Here is a 17,243-nt window from a genome sequence, read left to right on the forward strand (position 1 = left end):
TTCTTCATGAAAATGATTCATTAATAAAAATAATTCCTACGTCGCTGCCCGGGGGAGGATCTGGGATGATCCACAGATATGAATGCAAATACAGTTTTAGACTTTTTGGATGTTCGAATAAAATAAAAAGAACTCAAAAACTGCGAATGGAGAGACCTCAGGGCGCCCTCCCACTGTGCCTCCGTCCCGTGCCCCGTGCTTTAGGGTCCTTGTCCCCCCCTCCAGGCCCGTTTGTACTCACACTACCTGGGCCTCGGAGAATGCTTCTTGCTGCCTATACGTCATCACGCCGTAACACGTCACACGCATTGATGACGTCATGGCGATGCGTGGCTTTGTTTCCAGATCTTTCCATAGACCTCTGAGTTTTTGTGCGTCTTGTCGACTGTTTTTGAATCTTTTCATAGCCTCGGAGGTAAACGTCAGCCAGATTGACGTACGCCCCTCCCCCCAACGTCACATACATGCCCTTTTTTTGGTCAGAGGAAATGAGGCGGAGTCAAAGTCTGACACGATGGAGACTCCTGTAGGCGAGGACGAAGATGATAACGAGTTAATTCTGTGAATTTAAACCTCAGCACTGGTTGTTAGCCGCCATTTGTTGGCTGTTCGCTTTTGTCGGTAGCACTTCCTCATATAAAGTGACCTGAACACCCCAGACCCCCGATCCTAAGCCTTTTTAAAAGAGGCTGAATGTTTGGAGGTTAATTCAACACTGAACAGATCTCCAAACGGGTCTGCTTCAAACACACGCTCCCTGCTGTACAGCTTCAGTACAGTAAGAGTTTATAACACAGTTGACACAAGAGTTGACCTTGTATCCGTGAGGAACCACAGCATCCAGTGTCTGAGCCGTGTTATCACAACAAGTCTGTACTGACTCAGGCGAGACTGGAACTTTCCGAGATGACAGTGGACAAATGTATGATTGTTAATTAGTGGGTCAGAGATTTGACGCGGGGCCAACCAGCGAGGAGAAGAAGAAGAGGCCCATTGTGAGAGGAAACAAAAGGTTTGATCAGACGCTCAGACTCGGCTCACCCGGACTCACCCCTGGAGGGGGGACCAGAGACCAGAGACCAGGGACACACGGGACGGATCAGGGGTTTCCACAGAGACGCGCGGTGGTGCCAGTGCAAACACGGTGATGCACCACGGCTCTGCTGAGGTGAAATGTAGGTGAACAGGAGGTAGATGCACATTTAAGTGAGGGGACGATAGCAACCGCGTGCAACATGTGCAAGCTTCACGCCGTAACACGTCACACGCATTGATGACGTCATGGCGATGCGTGGCTTTGTTTCCAGATCTTTCCGTAGACCTCGGAGTTTTTGTGCGTCTTGTCGACTGTTTTTGAATCTTTTCATCGACCAAATCTGCAGTAAACACTCCACCTCCGCATCACACCAACGTGAACCTTTCACCGCCACTGTTTGAAATGTCCGCGCATGGTCCCTCCTTCTTTTTTCTACGTCCCAACAGGCGCACATGAAATGACCTCAGAACCGCCGTAGGCCTCGTGCTCGTGCACAAGCGCACGCTCGTGCTCGTACACGGGATGGGGCACGGGACGGAGATACAGTGGGAGGGCGCCCTCAGGCAACCCAGCCACCAAAAAATCCCACTGACTTCCAGCTCCCTTCTGGTTTTAGGACTTCCTGCAGTCCGTCTATTGAGAATGAGCAGTGACCTGAACATTTGTGAGGGAGCTGAGCCCGTCCGCCACGTTGGAATCCCACGCTACTGGTTGCCAGGGCAACACCGCGCCAGAGAGCGCTACAGTACGGAGTTTAAATCACAACTGGACGCACATAGAGACGGAATCACTGCGTTTGAACTGAGATATGACGAGACAGCTGTGAAGAGATGGAGGCAAAGAAAAGAGTCCTTACGGGGACAAACTTACAATAAGAGCAGAGATGTTTAGAGCGCACTCCCACTGTGCCTCCGTACCGTGCCCCAGCACGTGTCACGGCTAAAGTCTGGTTCCTCTGACCAGTGTGAGTGCAACCGTACCACGTCTAGGAGCGGCATGCTTGCCGTCCACGGCCCGTTTGGGAGAGGTGGGCTTTGGTAAAGCACGTCTGCACGTGTACGAGCACGAGCGTGCGCACGTGTACGAGCACGAGGCCTACGGCGGTTCTGAGGTCATTTCCTGTGCGCCTGTTGGGACGTAGAGAAAAGAAGGAGGGACCATGCGCGGACATTTCAAACAATGGCGGTGAAAGGTTCACGTTGGTGTGATGCGGAGGTGGAGTGTTTACTGCAGATTTGGTCGATGAAAAGATTCAAAAACAGTCGACAAGACGCACAAAAACTCTGAGGTCTACGGAAAGATCTGGAAACAAAGCCACGCATCGCCATGACGTCATCAATGCGTGTGACGTGTTACGGCGTGATGACGTATAGGCAGCAAGAAGACATGACAGGGGTGCGGTGATGAGGGAGCCTCCCTGTGTCAGCGCTCCGCGGTGAATGAATGAAAGCGTAGCGAGCGGCGCTGTAATGACTCAGCGCAGCGACCGTGATGACGTTTCTCTGCTTTGTGTTTTTTCTGCAGACGCAGTTTTTAAGGAAGGATCAACAAACCTTTTCCAAATGAAGGTTCATCCACCGGGTGAAGGTCCTCTTCTGAACCAGCTCTCGTTCAACTGCAACACAAAAGGTGAAGAGAGAGAGTGAGCAGGACGCACACACACACACACACACACACACACACACACACACACACACACACACACACACACAGCCTCTCACTCAGCAGAGGGGGAATCTGGAGGTGAGCTCTCGTCCGGCCGTCGCCGTGTGAACACAAATGAACCATGTGACAGAGGAAAGGAGTTTTATCCCTGAATCAGAACAAAGCAAACAAGCTACATGTGTTAAAGCATTACATCTGTGTACCGTTGGACCTCGGGGAGCGTGACAGGGCGAGGGAAGTTAGGGCGCACTCCCACTGTGCCTCCGTCCCGTGCCCCAGCACGTGTCACGACTAAAGTCTGGTTCCTTTGACCAGTGTGAGTGCAACCGTACCACGTCTAGGAGCGGCACGCTTGCCGAGAGTGCAGCAGGAGAGCCCTGTGAGGAGCAGCTTAGAGGACACGCTAGTTGAGATCTGGAGGAATCAAAACAAAGATGGAGTCGGTTTCAAAGTGAACGCCACAGCTGCCGTGTGGAAGCTTCAGGTTCAAACCCAACGGCCGTGTGAACCACTTCACCTGAACCGCTGCGACACTTTGGTTTCAAACAGCAGCAACTAAACACCGACGGGTTCAAACACACGGAGAGTCCATTTGATTTACTGTTTCTGGTTGTTTAGTTTATTTATTTTGCATATTTTAAATGTCCTCCAGTTCTAGTGTTAAATATTCTTTAGAAATAAACGTTTATTGACCTTTGAAAGAGTGGACTTATGACTTATTATGTCAGCTGAAAATGGCGTCAAAACGGCAAAATTATCACTTCTCTCAATCATTTCGGGGAAAATTTATCGCAAAATTTGCCCGAGTACAAATGTATTGCCCCATAAAAGCTGGGTCAGGACCCAAAGAACCAGGTCCAGGTCCAAGCGTGTGAAATGTGTTTCCTCAGGAGGGGGTCTGGAGTCTCCCTTAGAGAGAGGGGGAGAAGTTCAGCATCCGTGAGGAACTCGGAGTAGAGCCGCTGCTCCTTTGCGTTGAAAGGAGCCAGTTGAGGTGGTTCAGGATCATCTGGTCTGGATGAACCCTGGGCGCCTCCCTAGGGAGGTGTTCCAGGCACGTCCAGCTGGGAGGAGGCCTCGGGGAAGACCCAGGACCAGGTGGAGAGATTAGATCTCCACACTGGCCTGGGAACGCCTCAGGATCCCCCAGTTAGAGCTGGTTAATGTGGCCCGGGAAAGGGAAGTTTGGGGTCCCCTGCTAAAGCTGCTGCCCCTGACACCTGATCCAGGATCAGAGGCTGGAGCTGCTGCCCCTGAGACCTGATCCAGGATCAGAGGCTGAAGATGAGATGAGATGAGATAAATGTTTTGTTCGTGAGTGATTGTAATTACAGGTATAAGGGACGTTACTCCGCGTTGGGAGGGGGTCTGCAGCACGTCCTCTGCTGACTTCCTGAAGGCGCTTCAGTCGGCTGCGTCCACACTGGCTCTGCTGCATCACAGCACAGACAGAAGACATATGGGGGGAACTCTGGAGAGGTTACCATGGTAGCAAAGACAGCCATTATTCATTTTGATGTCCAGCACGGCTCACTGGAGGCCCTGGGACTAACCCTGCATCACACACAGCGAGGGGGACGAGAGCTCTGGCTGCTGTAATGATATCGACCCTTTCTTCCTCCAGTGGACCCATGAATGCCTCACTGAGGCCTGACGGGGCTGTGAGAGGAAACACATCATCATCATGGGGGAGGGGGGTCATGGTGGCAGTGCGTTGGGCCCTTAGTTGTAAAGCAGCGGCATGGTAACGTGCCAGTCACAGGGGAACGGCCCAAATGCAGAGAATTTCCCCCCCACTGCTCTCAGACAATGCTGGGGTCGGGTTGGTATTCAAGAGGCGTAGCTGAGTCGTTAATGTGTGAATCTTTGTCAGAGCGGAGAGAGAGGAGGGAGGGAGGGAGGGAGGGGAGAGAAGAGAGAAGAGGGATGAGGATAATAAGAGACGATGGTGAAGAAGTGAGAGACGGAGCCTGAAGGGAGATGAGATGAAGGGCGCACTCTCACTGTCCTTCTGTGCCGTGCCCAAACAGGTTTCACGGCTAAAGTCTGGTTCCTTTGACCAGTGTGAGTGCAACCGTACCACGTCTAGGAGCGGCACGCTTGCCGTCCACGGCCCGTTTGGGAGAGGTGGGCTTTTGTAAAGCACGTTTGCACGTGTACGAGCACGAGCGTGCGCACGTGTACGAGCACGAGGCCCAAAAACTCAGAGGTCTACGGAAAGATCTGGAAACAAAGCCACGCATCGCCATGACGTCATCAATGCGTGTGACGTGTTACGGCGTGATGACGTATAGGCAGCAAGAAGCATTCTCCGAGGCCCAGGTAGTGTGAGTACAAACGGGCCTGGAGGGGGGGACAAGGACCCTAAAGCACGGGGCACGGGACGGAGGCACAGTGGGAGGGCGCCCGAAGAGCATGTATCCTTACGGACCTCTTGCGTATGCGGTGCTTCACAACTTTTTGAAAAATGTAGTTTTTTGACTGTTTCATATCATCATTGGCTGCCGACTCCTCACTCCTCTTAACCGGCCACGAGAGGCCGCGAGTGATCAACGACTACTTCAGTAGCAAAGTTAGGGTGTGATATGGCGTCCTGCTGTCCAACATCAACAGATCGGTGACTCTGACCTTGTTGATGACTTCGGGTAAATTTCAGGAGAATCTCCAGGTTCATACAGGATTTATGTGAGGAATCTTTGGTTACCTCTGTCGCCTCACAGCGAGAGAGTTCCTGGTTAGAATCCCGGCTGGGGTCCTTCTGTGTGGAGTGTGCATGTTGTCCCCGTGTCTGCGTGGGTTTTCTCCGGGTTCTCCGGTTTCCTCCCACAGTCCAAAGACGTGCAGGTGTTCGGTTCATTGATGACTCTAAATCACCCGTAGGTGTGAATGGTTGTCTGTCTCTGTTCGTCTCTATGTGTCCTGTGATAGACTGGCGTCCTGTCCAGGGTGGACCCCGCCTCACGCCCGATGTCAGCTGAGATCGGCTCCAGCCCCCCACGACCCCGACAGGGACAAGAGGCTGAAGATGAATGAATGATGAATCTTCTGCGCACGGTCAATGCGTATGAAGCGTCATCACGTAGCGGTACGGCACAGCGTTCATGGGAAATGCAGAAAGTACTGGCACGGGGATAAATGGGTTGGCAGGTGTTCGTCCAGAACCCTGACTATCACGTGCAGTAGTTAGTCCTCTAGGAAGGTTTGGTCGTGCTGAAAGGTCACCTGAGCTCGTGCTCCGGGGCGGGGAGGTGTCAAAAAGCCAATAACAGTGTGGTAGAAGCAGAGGTATGAGCGGAGAGAACAGCAAACCCTCTGTGAGACCAGAACAGGCGACCCGCCGTGGGACGACTACACGTTGACTGCTCTCTCGGCCACTTGCATATAATAAATCAGCAGCGCTTACACTATGGCACATTCATACGGATGCACGGTGAGGTTTCCCAGCGTGTCCGGATACGCTGACCTAATCTTTCATAAAAGCGTCAAACACTCAGAGCGGTGTGCGCTCAGCAGTCCTCCCCTGACACAAACCAGAGCTCCGCTTTGGATTATGTACCCGCCAACATGACCTCAGCTGATGACGTCACTGTTTAATGCACACACAAGGCCTCTTCTAAAGTTACGGACAGTTTTATTGGATGAGTCAGACGGCGTGCGTTTCCCCCGTAGAGACTCGTTAACAGCGTTACTTATTTAAAAGGTGTTGGTCATGTAATAAAGAACATTTCACAGTGTCAATAAAGAGCGTGTATGTGGTGCAGTGGACGTGGGACCGTCGTGTCTGAGGTTTGGCGTGCAGCAGAAGCAGAAAGCCTGTGACAGCAGGCGTTCCCAGTGATGCCTCTGTTTGTGCTGCCCTGTTACTTTGATGCTTTGTACAAATGTGCGTGAGCAAGTACATGTATACTGACTCACATGGATCATGCATGATAAATGAAACATTCATCTCATATGGAAGCAAACAGCCTCGGTGTACATCGACCTTTCGGAGGGGCCGACCCCGGGGAACTACAGTATATTTGACTAAAAACTGCTGAATATAGTCCATGTCTCTGAGCACGAACCGTTGGATCTCATTAACTATGTCAGAAAATCCCAACTCACCAATCAAATCGTACTGTTATGGGTGGGCGTAACCCATGACGACAGTACTGCACCTTCAAAGTCGTCACCTTGTTCATTGCTGCAATTGGTTGCTGGCGATTGTAGTGCTATCCAGTTGCGTGCAGTGGTATTAGATAATGTTGGGAGGGTCTTCGGGCGCACTCACACTGTGCCTCCGTACCGTGCCCAAGCACGTTTCACTAATGTCTGGTTCCTTTGACCAGTGTGAGTGCAACCGTACCGCGTCTAGGAGCGGCACGCTTGTCGTCCACGGCCGGTTTGGGAGAGGTGGGCTTTAGTAAAGCACGTTTGCACGTGTACGAGCACGAGGCCTACTCTGAGGCCTACTCTGGTTCTGAGGTAATTTCCTGTGCGCCTGTTGGGACATAGAAAAAAGAAGGAGGGACCATGCGCGGACATTTCAAACAATGGCGGTGAAAGGTTCACGTTGGTGTGATGCGGAGGTGGAGTGTTTACTGCAGATTTGGTCGATGAAAAGATTCAAAAACAGTCGACAAGACGCACAAAAACTCCGAGGTCTACGGAAAGATCTGGAAACAAAGCCACGCATCGCCATGACGTCATCAATGCGTGTGACGTGTTACGGCGTGATGATGTATAGGCAGCAAGAAGCATTCTCCGAGGCCCAGGTAGTGTGAGTACAAACGGGCCTGGAGGGGGGGACAAGGACCCTAAAGCACGGGGCACGGGACGGAGGTACAGTGGGAGGGCGCCCTTACTGCTCGTTGCAGACTCTCTGGATAGATGTGGGTCTGGATTTCCAGGCTAGTACTTTCACCCTTTTATGAATGAGTTCTACTTGTATTTGAGTGGTTTTAGATTGTAGGATTGATGCTTTTACAGAAGTTTTATGAGCACTTCCTCCTCCCCTGAGGATGAGCAGCATTCCCAAGTGATTTTCCTTCAGTTGGGGTTTTGACGGAAGTGGTGGAGAACCATAACATCTGTGTGTCCCCGGAGACTTGGGTTGCTTCCCCAGAGACAACGAGGTGAAAGAAGAAGCACTCAGGCCTGTGGGCTAGGCTAAAGCTAGGCTAAAGCTAGGCTAAAGGCTAATCCGTACAAACCAGCTCTACCAAGCCTCTTCCTCCCAAACTCCAGGTCAACAAGATGGATGGGATCAGAGCAAGGATCAAGCCCTACTGTGTGACCATCATCACTCAACAACAACAACAACAACAACAACAACAACAACAACAACAACAACAACAACAACAACAGGCCGGATTCCGTTATCCAACCAGCAGCTCTCTGTTGAACGGTCCCTTGACATCATGACAAGAACAAAATGTAGATATTTCTGTTTTTGTTCTGTTTCTTTGGACAGAATCTCAAACTTCATTTTTGACCAAATGAAAGAAAACATTTGATATTTATGGTCGTTATCAAAAGCTAACTCCACGTAGAAAGGCAGGCGGCGCTAACTGTGTGGACTCCACAGGCGTGCCACGCACTGCTGATGCGGCGTGTGTGTGTGTGTGTGTGTCTTGGCTGTCAGATAATGACACATACCACACCTTCAACAAGTCAACAGATGACTGGTTTAGTTGTTGACTCGTGGTGAATTCATGTTATGATTAGAAAAGGGATCTCCAGCAGGCGTGCCACTCTTTTATGGCTTCACAGCGAATGTAAACTCCTGTCTCATGGGAAAAAACACTGCTGCTGAACACAGGACACACCAACCTGCAGACCTTTCTACGCCACTCTTCTGTTACCAAACTCCTCGAGCCTTTTCCCACGCACTCGCTGCTTCTACATCCCAGCTCTAAAGTCAAGATGGCAGCCAAGCCAACAAAAACACTGTGTATTCATCTCATACCACGCATCATTTAAATGGATCCTGACATATCAGGTATGGACTTAATCTGCAGCTGCTCCAGTTCAAAATGAGACCAAATCTTTTTCTGTCTGTCAGTTTTTGACTGACGTAGCGTCTCCGTCAGGTCCGTTCTCTAACTCGATCCAATCGTCCTCTCCTACTGGAGTCTCCATCTTGTCAGACTTTGACTCCACCTCATTTCCTCTGACCAAAAAAGGGCATGTATGTGACGTTGGGGGGAGGGGCGTACGTCCATCGGCTGACGTTTACCTCCGAGGAGAAGTGAGGGCCAGAGGCTAGCTGTCACTCAAGAGGCCACGTCCCTAATTATTCATAAACTTTAACCTCCAATAAAATAAAAACTAGCCCCTCCCCCTCAGTGTTGTCATGGAGATCTGATCTAAACACACAGACTAGAATGTTCTTTTGTCCTTAAACAGGTTTAATGATGCTGTGTAAACGGCCTGTTTAACATGGGGCTCAATGAGAAACTGCTCTGTTATCAAACCTGCCCCTAGTGGACACTCAGAGAACTGACGCTGACGGAGCTTCCTGATTGGATCAAACAGGAAGTCTCTCTCTGTGGGCGGGGCTTGGATCAAACAGGAAGTCTCTGATGGCTCCAGAAGGATGAAACACTTTACCTTCATGTCTGACTCAGGCTCGGTCAGGCTGCGCCCTCTCTGAGCGCCTTGGTCGCTCTTATTTGCCTGCCATGCAAACAGAGGAGGCTCAGTCTACTGAACCCACACGGACTCGTTTAGCACCACAACTCTTTGGTTACATTTCTGGGTGGAGGGGAGGGCAAATATAATTAAGTGGCAATTAGCTCTGCAGCTAATGAATGAACACACATCCAGACGGGCAATGAGAGACGCCTTTGTGGGGTTTTGTGGCGTCACGTCTCTTTGTTTTGTGAATCCCAACCAAAGCACACAAGTTAATCATCGTGCACAGCCTCAGAGGGAAGATATGAGAGGAACACAGCATGCATTGTAGTCACTGTCGCTGCTTTAGACTATATTTGCACTCCAGGAAGCTGTACGTGGAATATCTCATGTCATAAACTTTAATCAGGTAGTCTCACTGAACTTATTTGGGGCCTGAGAAAGAAAGAAACATTCATTTATACTCAGATAAGCACACAATCAACTAAATCAGGCTAGACGACCACAATCCACTACACAATACCTGTGTCAGATAATAGAGATTTAAAATCGGCCAAAGGAATGAACAAATCTAGCTTTAGGGCTCCTTTCTTCAGTTCCTTCCATTGTAAAGGTGCAGAGTATAAGTAAGTTTGTGCATATATATATATATATATACGTTGAAAAATGTGTGTTAAAGTGTCCTCTAGGAGCCAAAACGTGTGTTAAAATGCCCTCTAGGAGCCAAAACATGTGCTAGAGTGTCCTCTAGGATCCAAAATCGTGTGCTAAAGTGTCCTCTAGGAGCCAAAACGTGTGTTAAAGTGTCCTCTAGGAGCCTAAACGTGTGCTAAAGTGTCCTCTAGGAGCATAAACGTGTGTTAAAGTGTCCTCTAGGAGCATAAACATGTGCTAAAGTGTCCTCTAGGAGCCAAAATGTGTGTTAAAGTGTCCTCTAGGAGCTAAAACATGTGCTAAAGTGTCCTCTAGGAGCATAAACGTGTGTTAAAGTGTCCTCTAGGAGCCAAAACATGTGCTAAAGTGTCCTCTAGGAGCATAAACGTGTGCTAAAGTGTCCTCTAGGAGCATAAATGTGTGCTAAAGTGTCCTCTAGGAGCATTAACGTGTGCTAAAGTGCCCTCTAGGAGCCTAAACCTGTGCTAAAGTGCCCTCTTCAGTGGCGAAGATGCACTTTATGTGCCCTTTCTTTTTCATTTTCGCCCCTGCCCTTAAAAAAGTCTGTGCACGCCACTGGGCAGAATCCTTCATGCGCACTAAAGTCAATCACGGAGTCCCACAGGGTTCTGTCCTTGGCCCGATTCTATTCACCTCATATTTGCTTCCCTTAGGAAATATTATAAGGACGCACTCCATAAACATTCATCGTTATGCTGATGACACACAACTCTATTTGTCCGTCAAACCAGAAGAAACCGACCGTAATACTAAATATCATAATTATGACTTTAAATGGAAAAATGTTCATTAAATCAAAGTGACACACTCAGGGTCCTGGACTTCAGCTGCTCCCTTTCCCTAAAACTGAGAACGAACATCCACACGTGGTGACCAGAGGGGATCAGCGGCCCAGTGTGTTGGTCTCTGTTCAACCACAGAAACACACAGTTCACTGGCGGTCAGACGGTGGTGTTACAGAGCGATGGGACTTTTCACTCACTGAACACACACACACACACACACACACACACACACACACACACACACAGCAGCTGCAGAGGGCACGTTTATCCAACAACAAACGCTTTCTTCAGGCCGTTGTTCGTGTGCACTCGTGACCTTTAGGCTGCAGAGCTCCACGCAACAACAGTGCTTCTCATTTTAAAAAGCATGGAGGTGAAAAGTACTTTTGATAACTTGTCAGACTCAAAACAGGAAAGAATAATAATAATAATACATTTTCAACAATCTCAAAGTGCTACAGAGCAGAACAGAAAAGAATAAAACGCTCAGTGCTGAATTACCCGGTGAATAGGCCGATGTCGACCCTGACCCTGACCGTAACTGAGGGCCCTTCCTTTCTAATGGGGCTAGTCTTGAGTTTCTGACCCTCGCTGTCAGTATGCTAACTGTGGCTAACCGTGGCTAACTGTGGCTAACCCTGGCTAACTGTGGCTAACCGTGGCTAACTGTGGCTAACCGTGGATAAACCCCCCAAAAAAAAGTATCAGAGGAAAACAGAGTTGTGTGCCAACGTTGATGCTCACCTGTCTGCTACGTAGTAGTAATAATAATAATAATAGTAATAGGAGTGAATGTCAACAGTTTTCTTGTTCTTTAATTTCATAAATGCAACACACTGTAGTTTTTTTGTATATGTCATAAAACTATATATAAAACGTTAAAAGCTGTGACTTCAAATATGTTTTTGATTTGGTGGAAGAGGAAAAATCATGTGTGAATGTTCTCATGTGTCCAGGTCATCGTTAGTTTCAGTCCAAAGCAACTGGACTTGGTTCTTTGTCAGGAAGACGTTTCACCTCTGATCCAAGAGGCTTCATCAGTTCATGTACGCATCTGACCAGGACCAGGACCAGGACCAGGACCAGGACCAGGCTGGGACTGGACCAGGACCAGGACCAGGACCAGGACCAGGACCAGGCTGGGACTGGACCAGGCTGGGACTGGTCCTGATGAAGTGATGATGACCTGATGAAGCCTCTTGGATCAGAGGTGAAAAGTCTTCCCGACAAATAACCAAGTCCAGTTGCTTTGGACTGAAATTGCTTTGGGGATAAGAATCAGGTTTATTGCCAAGCAATTTGCATTACAAGGAATCTGCCTTGATTTGCCTAGATTTGACCGTGCTTCCATGGAAACAGACATAAACATAAGCATAAAATAAGCCTCTAAAATGGCTCTTTTGACAGTAGAGGTTGCTCTAACCCACAGGTGTCACAGTGATCTAGTAAAGGGTCGCTGTGGCTGCTGGTTTTCATTCCAACCAAGCAAAAACACACCTGACTCGACTGACTCAATCACCTGAACTGTCTTCACACAGTTGATTTGTTGGATCAGGTGTGTGTTTGATTGGTTGGAATGAAAACCTGCAGCCACAGCGACTCTTTACTGGATCACTTTGACAGCCTTGTTCTAGTCTAACCACTAAATGCTGAATTAAATCCACAAAGGCAGAGGCTTAAGTGAGCGGGGAACATCGAACCCAGGGATGAGCCCCAATGTCGGACGTCAAGCCTCGCGTTCATGTGTCGGTTTCCTTCTGCGCGGTGAGTTCAGTTTTTCTAATCCCATACTGAAGATGAGAGCAGTTTCTTAAATGCATAACACCCATGTCCTCCTGAAACAACCCTCTGTACTTCTGCTTTCAGTCTGAACGAGACGACAAAGGGAGGAGAGGACGTGTCTTTGCACCGCAGTGCTGAGCGCAGACGGACCCCGCTCTGGGTTCTGTTTACCCGGGTGCCAATTAGAGCCGCGGAGTCGACTCCTTCCACTTTGATAAAAGAGCGAAAAGAAACGCCTGCAGATGTTCTGGAACCACCCACGCACGTCCCCAGCTCGCTCCCAACACAGACTCAGGAGCTGAAAGACGCAGAGCGATAGATGTTCTCTGAATGTTTTGTGTGTCAGGTCCTTTGTGCCCCTGCACGTCAGCACCACACCGGGAGTTTAACTGCACTGTGTCTGAACGTAGCCCGCGGAAACAGTAGGAACATGAAAAATAAAGGTTTCACTGAAGTATCAAAGAGCTGCTGTGACGGGGATCGCACCGCTGCATCATCCAGAGCTGTTACGTAAGTGCAGAGTTCACAGAGAGGTTGTGTCTCTCATCCCCTCACCTGTCAGTCACGTCTGTTTTAGATCTGCGCGGGTGGAAGAAGGTGCTGACACACCATGATCACAACTTCCTCTCACTGTAGATGTATTGTATAAGATATCAGGGCGCACTCCCACTTTGCCTCCACATTCACACACATGCACAGCCCGGGGAGCAATTCAGGGTTCAGTGTCTTGCCCAAGGACACTTTGACATGCAGACTGGGGATCGAACCTCCTATCTATTGAATGGAGGACGACCCACTCTGCCACTGAGTCGCAACCGCCCCACTGGAACTGCAGTGGAAGGGGAGTCCAAATCACAATTAACATGGAAAGTGCTTTAAAAAGTGCAATCTGGGGGGACTGATACACTTCCAATGACTCAGACACACAGACAAACTCACAACGCATCCTGAACCCCCTCTGCCTCCATCACTCCTCCCAAAAGAAGAGATTTTTTGTGGGAGACTGGATCTGCATCTGTGGAGCACCTCGGCATACTGGCCCAAAGAAGGGGTGTCATTGATCTTTGGTTCACCCACACAGACTCAGACACACGGACAAACTCACGTTGGGGGAACGGGAGGTTCGATGGGACAACGTCTGATAAAGCACCATTACATAACCTGACTCCAAAAGCACAGGAAAACAGAGCAGTGAGGGCGCCCTCCCACTGTGCCTCCGTCCCGTGCCCCGTGCTTTAGGGTCCTTGTCCCCCCCTCCAGGCCCGTTTGTACTCACACTACCTGGGCCTCGGAGAATGCTTCTTGCTGCCTATACGTCATCACGCCGTAACACGTCACACGCATTGATGACGTCATGGCGATGCGTGGCTTTGTTTCCAGATCTTTCCGTAGACTTCGGAGTTTTTGTGCGTCTTGTCGACTGTTTTTGAATCTTTTCATCGACCAAATCTGCAGTAAACACTCCACCTCCGCATCACACCAACGTGAACCTTTCACCGCCATTGTTTGAAATGTCCGCGCATGGTCCCTCCTTCTTTTTTCTACGTCCCAACAGGCGCACAGGAAATGACCTCAGAACCGCCGTAGGCCTCGTGCTCGTACACGTGCACACGCTCGTGCTCGTACACGTGCAAACGTGCTTTACTAAAGCCCACCTCTCCCAAACGGGCCGTGGACGGCAAGCGTGCCGCTCCTAGACGTGGTACGGTTGCACTCACACTGGTCAAAGGCACTAGGCTTTAGCTGAAACACCTGTTTTGGCGCGGTGCGGAAGGACAGCGTGAGTGGGCCCTTAGGAGAGAATACGACTAATGAGTCACGGTGCCAGAGCCGAAACCTGGGACCATGTACGAGCACAAGCGTGCACACGTGTACGAGCACGAGGCCTACGTTTACTGCAGATTTGGTCGATGAAAAGATTCAGAAACAGTCGACAAGACGCACAAAAACTCCGAGGTCTACGGAAAGATCAGGAAACAAAGCCACGCATCGCCATGACGTCATCAATGCGTGTGACGTGTTACGGCGTGATGACGTATAGGCAGGAGAGAATACGACTCTGGATGATGAATCAATCATTTACAGGAGAAGCATCGACTCCGTCCCACGTTCAGTCACAGCTACAGGAAACTCAAAGAGCCTCACTCGGTCACAACATCCTCGACTTCTGACAGAGAGACTTAGCACACTTGAGTTTCTGTGTGCGGTCACTGATGTTGACACATGACTGACATCATGTCCCCCGTTAAAGATGCCTGTAAAGCTATAAACAAACCATTTCAGTGGTTAAACTGAGAGATAAGACGAGGGCCAATCCCCGTCTGTGCAGCTGAGCTTATCTGTCTGAAAGGGTTAATGAGTCACGGTGCCAGAGCCGAAACCTGGGATTCAAACACAGGAGGAGGACGTTTACGATATCAACAAACAGCTTTTAGTTTTATTCTGTCTTAAATAACCGTCCCAGTGATGGCGTTTGATCACTACACAAAATCAGGTTCTCAACAAACGTTCTATCAAGTATGCAAAGTAATGCAAGTAAGGGCGCCCTCCCACTGTGCCTCCGTCCCGTGCCCTAGAACGTTTCATGGCTAAAGTCTGGTTCCTTTGACCAGTGTGAGTGCAACCGTACCACGTCTAGGAGCGGCACGCTTGCCGTCCACGGCCTGTTTGGGAGAGGTGGGCTTTAGTAAAGCACGTTTGCACGTGTACGAGCACGAGCGTGCACACGTGTACGAGCACGAGGCCTACGTTTACTGCAGATTTGGTCGATGAAAAGATTCAAAAACAGTCGACAAGACGCACAAAAACTCTGAGGTCTACGGAAAGATCTGGAAACAAAGCCACGCATCGCCATGACGTCATCAATGCGTGTGACGTGTTACGGCGTGATGACGTATAGGCAGCAAGAAGCATTCTCCGAGGCCCAGGTAGTGTGAGTACAAACGGGCCTGGAGGGGGGGACAAGGACCCTAAAGCACGGGGCACGGGACGGAGGCACAGTGGGAGGGCGCCCTTAGAGACAGGAATGTCATTCAGAAGCACCAACGTCCTGCGCGTTAATGGTGCAAAGTGAAGAAGCAGCTAAACAGCAGTTAAAGAAACAGGTGTAATTAAAGGATCAGCTGCACTCCTGCACACACTGATGAGTCAAGGCTTTAAAGGACTCGATGCAAAGTCGTGCAGCAGCGTGCACAGGCTTTGCCTCCGTCCCGGGCTTTACATGTATTTGCTTAGACAAATGTTTGGGTGCAGAGGCAGAAGGAGCTGGTTCAGCCTCTGCTCCTGCTCCCTCTCAGGGTCATGAGCACAGGATTGCCTCCAGGTCGAGGTCACAACAACACGAGCGCTCCCTGGACTCATTCAATGACAGGGTGTAGCTGCAGTTATGGACCCAGTGTGCTTCTCTGATGACTCCCCTCTCTGTTTCTTGTGATGCCTAAAAGCTTCAGTGTAATCCTGCAGCGCTTCATCAAGACACAGGGTTCCATCTTCCACGTGCACACGACTTTCATCGCCGGTCATATATAATAATGGATTGGATTTATACAGCGCCTTTCTCAGCACTCTAGGTGCTTCACAGAGTCCAGGTTCCCTTCATTCACTCAGACACACATGGTGGTGGTGGTGAACAGCTGCACTGGGGCAGACGGACGGGAGCGTGGCTGCTAATCAGCGCCTACGGCCCCTCGGACCACCTCCTCAAACACACAGCAGTCACACACATTCACACGAGGCAAGGTGGGTGAAGTGTCTCACCCAAGGACACAACGACCATGACACAACTTAACTTAGCACACATTTTGGCTCCTAGAGGACACTTTAGCAAATGTTTTGGCTCCTAGAGGACACTTTAACAGACGTTTTGGCTCCTAGAGGACACTTTAGCACACGTTTATGCTCCTAGAGGACACTTTAGCACATGTTTTGGCTCCTAGAGGACACTTTAACACACGTTTATGCTCCTAGAGGACACTTTAGCACACGTTTATGCTCCTAGAGGACACTTTAGCACATGTTTATGCTCCTAGAGGACACTTTAGCACACGTTTATGCTCCTAGAGGACACTTTAGCACATGTTTTGGCTCATAGAGGGCACTTTAGCACATGTTTTGGCTCCTTGAGGACACTTTAGCACATGTTTTGGCTCCTTGAGGACACTTTAGCACATGTTTTGGCTCCTAGAGGACACTTTAGCACATGTTTTGGCTCCTAGAGGACACTTTAACACACGTTTTGGCTCCTAAAGGACACTTAAGCACACATTTTGGCTCCTAGAGGACACTCACATGTTTTCAGAGCTGATCCATTCATCCTGCTTGTTACATACAGTACAGGAGGTTAACAGCAGTACTCTGCCCCCCCCCCCTCCTCCTCCTCCTCCTCCTCAGTTAAACAGGTTTTTGGTGTATTTGCTCATATTTCGTCTTCTGTGTCTTCATCATATTCTCATATTTCCCCAATCAGCTGTTGAAACAGCAGTGCACCAGCTGCAGGCGAACCTGGCTTTTAAAGGGAATGGAGAAGACACTGTTTTCATTCACGTCACACCCAAAAACACACCCATGGCTCACTCTGAAGAACCTGCCCCCTACACCAGAACCTGCCCCCTACACCTTCACTCACCCACCGTCTCTCATTTACGTCCACACATTTAAACTTGTCATGCAAAACAGAACCTCCGTTA

General features: G+C 49.7%; 1 protein-coding gene across 1 annotated transcript in view; it reads right to left on the reverse strand.

The window, feature by feature from the left end:
- clmna (calmin a) overlaps positions 1-17,243 on the reverse strand; it is a 42,230-nt gene that overhangs the window by 12,196 nt on the left and 12,791 nt on the right. Inside the window, exon 2 of the mRNA XM_083924800.1 lies at positions 2,590-2,651. Coding sequence (XP_083780926.1) covers positions 2,590-2,651 — 62 coding nt within the window. The remainder of the gene's footprint in view (positions 1-2,589; positions 2,652-17,243) is intronic.

Source organism: Echiichthys vipera (genome assembly GCF_963691815.1).
Source record: "Echiichthys vipera genome assembly, chromosome: 12".
Classification (NCBI taxonomy): Eukaryota; Metazoa; Chordata; class Actinopteri; order Perciformes; family Trachinidae; genus Echiichthys; species Echiichthys vipera.